The sequence below is a fragment of the Aulostomus chinensis genome, chromosome 20, assembly GCF_037954235.1.
Source record: "Aulostomus chinensis isolate RoL2024-O1b breed Wild chromosome 20, RoL_Achi_v1.0, whole genome shotgun sequence".
Lineage (NCBI taxonomy): Eukaryota > Metazoa > Chordata > Actinopteri > Syngnathiformes > Aulostomidae > Aulostomus > Aulostomus chinensis.
In genome coordinates, this window is record NC_141339.1 from 15,864,392 (window position 1) to 15,874,116 (window position 9,725).

A 9,725-nucleotide genomic window follows, 5' to 3' on the forward strand; every position below is an offset into this window, starting at 1 on the left:
GGTTGTGACAATGGCAGTGGAGCGTTCCTTTAGAAAATCTCAACTCTTGGAAATGTTGGCACTGTGAGTGTGTGTGTGTGTGTCCTCTGCTGGCTGCGCCAACCTCTTTTCAATCTGTACTTCCTCAAAAATGAACAGGAAGCCCCTAACCCCCACCCCCACCACCACCACCACCACCACCCCCCTTTGTAACCGACGTGCTTTCCCCACTTGAGGAAACTTTTTTTTAAACAGCTTGATTTAGTTGCCCTCGTCTGGCCTGCACTCATGACATTTCAGTTTACATTTCAGGAGAAATATAATATTATTAGGGCTCTTTTTTTTTTTTTTTTTTAATTTGCCATAAAGCCAAAAGTTGATGAATAATTTCCAGGTTGGTGTGTGTCAGCTGCTGAAGTTTGTTAGTCCATTTGTGAGAAGAAGGTGTTTTTATATGAAGGTTTAATTGCAAAAAGCTGTACTGAGTTTGAGATGGAGCCGTGTGTTGTGTCATATGCAGTTTTGCTTTTGCTTTTCACTGCTCAGCTTTCAATCAACCTCTAATCTTGTCACTTGGTTTTATTATCTTGATACATGGAAAAAAATATATAAATATATATATATATATATATATATATACACACGTTCAGTATATATTCTGTTGAATGTATCAGGTGCATCTTGTCATGAAGATACTATTTTATGTATAGAAGTGTTTTGCAATACAGTGTATCTGAGAAAGAGGAGCAAAAATTCTGTTTGATTTATTAAACAATGATTTGTACTCATCTGAGGTCTGTGTCTGTGTGGGACCGTCAGAAAGAGACCTTGTCTTGTTCTCGGTGTGGTGCCGTGCGCAACACACTATGTGCTCTCTGATTGACGCACAGTAAAGCCCTTATTCGCTTTAGCAGATTCCTGCGCAGAGATGGAAATGAATAGGAATGGGGCTGCAGCGTGTGTGAAGGGTCAAAGAGCGTGTTTGTGCAGTGGAGGAAGTGAAAGAGCCCTTTTACCCCACATTTTGCTCCCTGCCATCAGGTGCAGCTGGATGTGCGTATCCTCTGAAAGTAGTCAGATGAAGACTTTCAGTGCCGTCAGTAAGTCATCAGTTGAAAAATTCATTTGTATTACAAAACCCCACTCAAACCCAGTTTACACAAATATTTTACAGAGTGACGTACTTGGAATACAAAATAAGGAAATAGGAATTCTCTTCCTGTAATAGACATGAAAAATGTCCTGACCAAACAACAAAACTGCCTTAAAATGCCTGTTCGCAAACTCTCAAACATATAATCCACAACTTTAATAGATAAACACTGTGATTTCAGCTCGGAACAAACAACTACAACAATTCCAGTGTCATGCTCCCAAGAACGGAGGCAAGCGAAAGAGATGGTTCAACCGAATGCTCCAGCTGGTCACGCCCTGTGTGAGCGTTTGATTGCTGTTAACTTGTTTTTAGCTCCAAGAGTTTGGGGTTTACCAAGCATACATCTGGATAAAGAGTAGACTATACTGAATGATGCCCTGAGAGTTTGTAAACTGACATTTTTGGACAGTTTTGCTGTTATTATTGCCATAGCTGTTGTTAGCTATCAGTCGTCACTAGCTTAAAGCTAAATGTGAGTTACTAGCTCTTTCTGCATTCTGGAGTGACAAAGGGGTGATGCAAGAGGGAAGAGTCATTGCTTTGACTGAAAATCTGATCAATATAAAATTTTTTTTTTTTTTAGCATATTCCATAAACAATTGGATTAAAAAAAAAAAAAAAAAAGATTCCATTTGGGAGACAAATGCTAATTCTAGGACTGGAAAATCAGCCAAGCCTACAGTATCAGTTTTCCAAAAATGTGCAGTAAAATATTACAGTGAGAATACAGATCAAATCAACCACATAATGCAGTATCTTTCCCACGGGGTATACTTCAGTGTACTCCCTCCAAAAAAATAAGTTCACAGAGTTAGCATTCAATTCCTTCTTGATGAGCTCTTCATGTCCCTGTGATGGTGTCCCAGTCGCCATGGTAATGAGTGGTGGACAAAGTAAATATCCCCGGTACCTCAGTTAAAGTCGATACACTTGATCAAATATTACTCCGCTGCACAAGAGTTGCTCAGTGATTCTTTTACTTGGGTTAAAGAACTGGACTTCTAAAGTATTCAAAGGTACATTTTCCATTTTAATACCAACATAGTTCTGTATTTTTTTTACAGTCTTTTTAGTAGCTCTCTGAAACTTACTGTAATAAATGATTTCCTTCGAGAACCACAATATTACATGAAGCCTCTAGAAATGGCTATAAAAAGTCAATTCAGGACCTGAATCGAATTGAGTATAACTCGGTTCATGGCCAATCGCAATTAGAAAGAAAAACAACGGCTCTCCTTGAAGCTTCATGCTGAAAAGTAGCAAGAACCTTCTTAGACAGTGAAGTAAAAAGCACAATATTTGTCTTAGAAATGAAGTGTGATGAAAGTCATCAGTTTCGAAAGAAACAAATACTTGAGTACAGTACAGATATGTGAAAAATATACTTGCTACTGTCCGCCACTTATAATGGTGACACTGGTTCATGGTGACACACGGGTTCTGAAGGTGCGTGGGCGGATCATCATGCTGACTCTGCGTAGAGAGTAATAGTCAGAGTCTTTCCACGAATACCAAACAATCCCATCGGGACCCAGGGGCCCGCGTCCTTTAGGGGTATAATGGCCTCCCTGCAGGATACAGAAGTTGTAAACACTCCTATATTGATTAGAATAAAGTGAACTGAAATATATGGGCCCTTACCCTGTAGTAGACGCCGTTGAGGTTGGCGTAGAAGCACTGGTTGTACCACCAGCCGCCGTGAGAGATCTCAGCACAGATGTTGCCACTGTCAGGAGTACTGAAGCCCTGCTTGTCATGGTACCAGCTGAAAGAGTCCTGAACTGTCCCGCTGAAGCCTGACACATGGAGACGGTACTGGTGCTCCTCATCCTCAACCCTGCGCACACCCACAGGGATGGCATCATTCACAGGATACACAGGGTAGTGCAGAATGTACGCTAACATGCATGACACTGACCTGAAGCTCTGGTAGATGGCGTGTTTATGCTTGTTGCTCCAGTCCTCCAGGTCAATACGGAGACTGTAGTCTCCCTGGGTGCTTAGGTCATGGATGTGGTCATTACCCAGCCAGAACTCTGAGTGCAGGTCTCCAAAACCGTCCCTGTAGTCCGTCCAAGTGCGGTCAAAGCTCACTGAGCCGTCAACTCGCCGCTGGATAACAGTCCAGCCACCACCTGAGACAAAAGAAGGCATCCATCACACAGGGAAGGACAGCAAGTGTAATGTCTGGTGTGTCAGGTCAGCTACTGGGCAGTCTCACCATCTGTGTCCATATCGCAATAGACTTCCACAGGCATGCCTGCGACTGCTGGCACAACTGAGTAAAGACCCGATCTTCTCACTCCATTGTAGTAGATGGAAGCACAGTCTACAGGACAGTTCCTCACATGCTGAATTTCTGAGGGAGGAGAAAGGACACAGAGCTTTGGTACCCTCTGCTGGAGGATTGTGGTACCTTTATTTTTGGGAGTGCATACCTGGATGCAGGGCCTCTTGAGAACTCATCATAGGGTTGGGACGGACATGATTGATCAAACACCCAGGTCCTCTTTTTGCATGCTCCATCAAAAGTGTTAGATTATGGATTTGACTCTAAAGACAGAAGCAATCAACCTATTAGTTGATCACAACTCTTTGTCTAAATTGCTGAGTATGTAGGAAAATACCTGGAGGTCGAGGATCAGCGTGCCCTGCAGGTGCAGCAGGGCTGTGGCTTCAGCGTAGTGCACTTCCAACTCATGAAGACGCTGTTCCATGGATGCATTCACAAGTTTCTTCTCCTCACCCTGACACAATTTACATGAAAGCGCACACAAATATACTCATCAGATATTGTTTTTGATTGTCTAAAGAGCTTGCAGTCCATAACTGAAAGCCAAACATCATGGCATTTCTTTTCATTCTCCTTTCGAGTACTCACAAATAGTTGCCTTGAGCTCAAAGAGATGTTTTTCCTCCTGCTTTACTCCTTTGTGACTCTAGAATGCAGAATGCTCCAGCTATATTGAGCTTGAAGGTAATGGCAACTGATGGTTAACAGCATCTACAGCAAAAAAGCAACGGCAAAAGCGTCCAACGCACTTGTTTGAACCCAAGTTCACTCTTGGCGCTAACATGAGAAAAGCACTCATCCAGAGTGGTAACTGTTTGTTTTGAGCTCAATTCAAGGTGGTAATGGATTATGACTGGATGAAGAAAACACGGATTATAACAGGCAATGCACTTAATAGTTTGTTAACTGATATTTTCGGGCAATTTTGCTGTTGTTTTGTTGATGTACCTGTTGTAAGTTGACAGTTGCTATTAGCTTCAAGCTAAATATATGTGGCTAGCGCTTACTGTGTTCTTGAGTTGCAAAGAAGTGATGCCATTGGGGAAAAAAATGTCCTCATGAGTTTAAAACATCTATTTGTGAGTTTTTGAAAGGCAAAACACACTTTTGGGCAAAGTATTGCTTTAAGAGATCTTTAAAAGATCTGTTTCCTTTGCCATGAGGAAGTGCTAAGCCTAATTCAGGCAATCCATACAAGCTCCAACATGCAACGTCAGCACCAGGACAAAAAGGCCGAGGCCTCTCTTAAAGCCAAACTTCATTATATGGTCTATTCCTAGCCTGGTCAGGAAGGATAACACTAACCCCCATTAGCTACCACAAACCCTGAAGCCCTGTGGTCTGCACTGCTCTCATGTGCAACATACACAGCACATTAGCCCTCCCTGGCCACCGTCCACCTTTGGCCACCGACAGCTGAGAGTCTCTGTTTGTATAGGCTCAATGGCCGAGGCGTATGAGACAACACGTGGAGGAGTAGGAGGCTAATCCTGTTACCGACTAAGGTCAAGGACATGCTGGGGGGAAGCCAGCCAGATGACCAGGCACCATGTTACAGTGCAGAACTGTGCACAACACACACGTGTGTTTCCATGGCTACAATAGGGTGCTTTTAATAATAATTTCACAAAATAGCAAAAAAATACCTTTTACAGCCAGACAGGGGATATGAAAAAATAACCATACTACAGGCTACAGATATTAATATTTTCATATATCAGAAGAACGGTTCTGAAAGTGACCACAAACACACAGGGGCTGAAGAGGGACTAAAGAGAAAAAGCAGCTATTGCAGTAAGAACCTCTGAGTTTCCAGGCAGACTCAAGCAAATACTCAAAGCTTTTGAAAGGATTGTTGCTGATAGTTGACCCAGGTCTCACCTGCAGCTCAAGGACCTTGATGCGATGCCGGTGGTTCCTCAGCTCCTCTTGCAGCTCAGAGATGGTCTCCTTTAAAGATGTAATCTGCTGTTTCCTCTCCTCATTCTCATGCAGCCAGTAAGAAACCTCATCAGTGCAGCGAAACATATCCGGGCATCGCTGCTCGTCTAGCTGCGGCAGCGTGGCCACCAGTCGACACATACCATTCTCCATCATCTGTTGGATCAAGACCATTTCAACAGAAGCTGTCCCACATTTCTTGACTGACTGGTAGAATGTAAACGCAGCTTTTTAATAGTCCAGCTGTCACTTTGACCTTCTGTGTGAAAAAAACAATAAACCGTCCAGCTGGTGGTTGGCGGACTGTAGCATCTGGCAGACCAAACTGGTTTCTACCAACAGATGTTTATTTCTTTAAATTGCTTTAATTGTCCTGCGCTCACAAATGTCCACAGGCTGACCTCATCCTTCTACGCCAAAAGAAATATGAAAGAGTCTAAAGGTCAAAAAAATTTATTTGCACCTGAATTAGGATTAATACAACTAGAAAGCCTTTATTGACGTTGTACAGCTCTGCATAGAGCAAAATTAGGTTTTGTGCTGATCCTATTCATTGCGTTTTAAACATAAACATCTGAAATGAAAAAAGTAAACACGGTACAAACATATGCACTCACACACACACACACACACACACACACACACACACACACACGCTGCATGCAGAATAAAAAAAAAAACAGGGTGCATTACTGGGAACTGATCCATATCATGCTGTCAATGCTACAGCTGTAGCTAAGGTTAGTTGAGGTAAAGCTGCAACACAACAAACGACACAGCACAAAAAACCAGAACCGAGTACCACACGCCGTCTCAAGCCAATCATGGACGTTGAGGATTTATGCTTGTTAAGCTAAGCAATAGAAGACAGGAGAAAGGATGAGCTGTATGGCTTTGTGCTGCATCCAAAACTCAACACGAGGGTCAGAGATCATCGTCGCAGCCTTTCAGGTGAGGCCATCTCCAACTTTAGATGTGTCGAGGTATGTCTTTGAACGCTACACCTCTGTTTCTTCTTTGCGCCGCTCCAACTAGACTCTTGTACCGCTGTATTCTACAGCAACTGGTCGAAACAGATGGCCGCCCACATGTGTTGCTGGGTCTTTTGCATCTGCATTGATTTAAAGAGCGAGGATATTTGTAAAGTGTCGTGATAACTGCTATGACTTGGGGCTGTATAAATGGAGTTGATGTACTTTCTCTTAAATTTTTAGGTCTTCAATCTGTTGATTGATTGATGCTTTATTGCAATATTCATTTTTCAATTATCTAGCTTACTGCATTTGAGCCAAATATTTACTTTTTATCCATAATTTTACTATTGGTTTTCTTGGAATTTTGATAAATCAGTGTATATATCATCATTGCAATTATAGGATTAGATATGACAGTGGATTAATTACATTACGTGGCAGGAGACTACAAGCCATATCATTCACCCCTATTTACAATTTCTATATGAATAATTATAGATGTAGTATTTAAAAACTTCATTCTTGATGAGTAAAAGTTCATCCGTGATTGTATAGTGAATTTAACAAGTACTGCATTAATACGGTCCTATAAACTAGAGAATTCTACTTTCCTATCCTCTCTATAGCCTCTGCACACTCAAGGCACAACTCCTCCAGATATTTTTTTTCTGGATCCCTGTTTTCAGTGCTGTCAAAGCCTTTTGGGACTGAATCGTTTTGGCTCTGGCATGTTGAGTTCCTCTTTCACGGAACTGACTCATCTCTGGAGTCAAAACAATGAAGTAACAGCATAGAGGATGTTTACTGTAGTTACCTGGTTGGTGTACTCCCCACACTGAGAACCCCCGCCGTTGATCTGCGTGGTGGCGTTCACATCGTCTGCTTCGGCCACTGGGAGCAATATGATGATGATACAGAGAGCAGAGCACACACTCCAGCCAGGAGGGTTGGTTAAGGAAAGGAGAGACATGGCTGGTTAGTCTGTCCCTGCCTTCTCCATGAAAGTTGGGGTGGGACTCACTTGGATGCACTTCAGCAGGTGAGGCTCTGCTCGCTCTGCCTGACAAGGGGAAAACGAAGAGAGCTACTGTCAATCAAAGTGTTTGATTACAAATTGATAGACGTGGATTAGGAAAAGTAAACCCAAATCAGATTTTTGGTGAATCCAGACTGTTTTAAGATGGATTTTAGACAGCCTGAACAGCCAAAAAGCAGTTTTGTTTTGTTTTTTTTCCCCAAATCTGAACTCCATATGTACAAATTGTTTGAAAGCTGATTCGAATCAGATTGCTGCAGCTGCATCTTAGGCCATTTTCAGACAGCAGGCAGCTGTAAATTCAGATTTTTTTTTTCTGTACACACTGCAAACACTGTTATTTGCAAGTGATGAGATTTGATTTTTTTTTTTTTGTGTGTGTCCAAACACTGCCAATTTATCTGCAAGACCTCCAATAACCATGGAGAAAAATATTAACAATGAGACACTTTCAAATGGAATTTGAGCGTCCAAACTGAGACACAAAAACCAATTGAAAGTAGATTTCAAACCACTACAAATTCAGTACAGAGGATATCTGATTTGGACTGGCAGCGTTAACATGCCTTAGCTTTGACAATCAATTAGGATTTCAAAGGAAGTTTTGTGTCAGCACAACTTTCCATGAAAATTGGCTGCCATAACTTTCTATCTGAACACGACAAATCTGATCTGATCACTTGCAAAATACAACTGAAAAAAAAAATGACCTGATTTTAGAACCATATACCTGCAATCTGAGCAAGGCCTTAGATTAATTAAAAACACACACAAACACACACCCACACGCTCACTTAATACGATAGAACTGCATAATCACACACCTGACAAAACATGGTGTTGCTTGTTTGCAGCAAACACTCTTATCGAGTTAAAACAAAGATCTGGCACTTGCATGGAAAAATGGTCTACGTACCGCAGTCACAGACGATCCCAGACCCCATTCCTGGCCCGCTTGGGGCCGAGGGGCCATTTCTATTGTTGCTCTTCTCTTTGTCACGCTCTCTTTCTCTCTCTCCCTTTGTGTCTCGTGCTTGTCTTCTCTTCCTCTCTCTCTCTCTCTCTCTCTCTCTTTCTCTCTGTAGAAATCTTAGTCTCATAATCCACCTGTAAGAGGATTCACAACCACTGAGAGATGGAGGTAGGGGGACAGATAGGAAAGTGATGAGAAAATTATGGGAAATAGTGAGACTGAACTGGCATGTTTGTTCATGTGTTTGTTCATTTTCCATTTCAATCATTACTTGCCATGATATGAAATGCTTTTTAAAATCCATTTCATTTCATTTGGGTGGAAGAGAGGGAACTGCTTCATGTCCAAGTGTCGGACTCCAAAATATAATAAATCAAATACAGTACATTGGGCATGTAGTCAGTGGCTGAAGGACATATTGCATGTACAGTATAAGGAGCAACACACACCACTAGATACAGCCAATGAACATCACCAAGCATGCAGCAAAATAATCCTGGTGGGGTGGTAATGAAGGCTGAGGTGAGTGGGAGTATGAGGGGTGCTGATCCTATTACACTAACCAAGCTGCTCTTCCCCTCTTTATAACCTCCACTTCGGCTCAAATTCGCCAATGCATTTTTTTTTCCCACAGTCATAAAGTGACCAAATGTTCCCCAAATCAGTTTTTATGACGATTCTTTCCGCCGCACACCTTTAGCGACATTACCTGAGCTAATTCTCTCACACAGGCCCTGCAGACAAGAATCTAGCATTGCAGACATTCCCATTTAACCACTCATACATGTAAAACAACATTTTTTAATGCGTCGGTCGCTCCTGTTGGTGTTTCTGCTCAGTGCAAGTGAAACAAATTGTGTGTGTGAGGCCACACGGTGGCACCATGTAACAACTTAATTACCTTCTGGCCTCCACCATGGCCACAATGAGCCTCCTGATGTTTCCAGCAGAAACAACACAAAAAACAATCATGAGAACTAAATTACAAGGGAAGATAGCTATAAAAAAGCTTTTGGAGACAGAAAATAATTTGAACTTGCAATAATCATTGGTCAAATTTTTTTTTTTGGAAGTGGGTTGGTTCCTTCCGAAAAGTTCGACAAGTTCAGGCATGTAAATGTTAGTTATTTAACTGTTCTTTTATCATTGGATTGATGAAGTAATGTCTTGTGTCTGCACTTAAATCATGACTTGAATTAGTTAGAACCTTCAGTCTGTCATTTTTAACCAGAATTTGAAATGTCAGATTAAAATTTGACTCAATATTCCTTATAAATCATTTTCAAAATATGCTGATTTCCAGCGTTTGATCGATTTTACTTACCTGCTTTTACTTTCTGACCGGCACCCTGTAGGATGGCGTTGTTTCAGGG

The 9,725-nt window shown here is 41.8% G+C and overlaps 1 protein-coding gene across 5 annotated transcripts; it reads right to left on the reverse strand.

Moving 5' to 3' along the window:
- Positions 1–176: 176 nt before the first annotated feature.
- LOC147242986 (fibrinogen-like protein 1) lies at positions 177–8,434 on the reverse strand. Of its 5 annotated transcripts, none has more exons than XM_086188660.1 (10): positions 8,296–8,434; positions 7,365–7,403; positions 7,158–7,234; positions 5,310–5,525; positions 3,763–3,882; positions 3,574–3,688; positions 3,357–3,494; positions 3,054–3,270; positions 2,777–2,972; positions 177–2,703 (listed from the first exon to the last, which is right to left on the reverse strand). In XM_086188660.1, the coding sequence occupies exons 1-10, from the start codon at positions 8,321–8,323 to the stop codon at positions 2,557–2,559; spliced, it is 1,293 nt and encodes a 430-aa protein (XP_086044786.1). In that variant the 5' UTR covers positions 8,324–8,434; the 3' UTR covers positions 177–2,556. The 5 variants fall into 5 exon arrangements, with proteins under 5 accessions (XP_086044786.1, XP_086044787.1, XP_086044784.1 ...); XM_086188661.1 differs by having other exon boundaries at positions 7,365–7,399; positions 8,296–8,412; XM_086188658.1 differs by having other exon boundaries at positions 7,158–7,399; positions 8,296–8,427.
- Between the last annotated feature and the right edge of the window lie 1,291 nt (positions 8,435–9,725).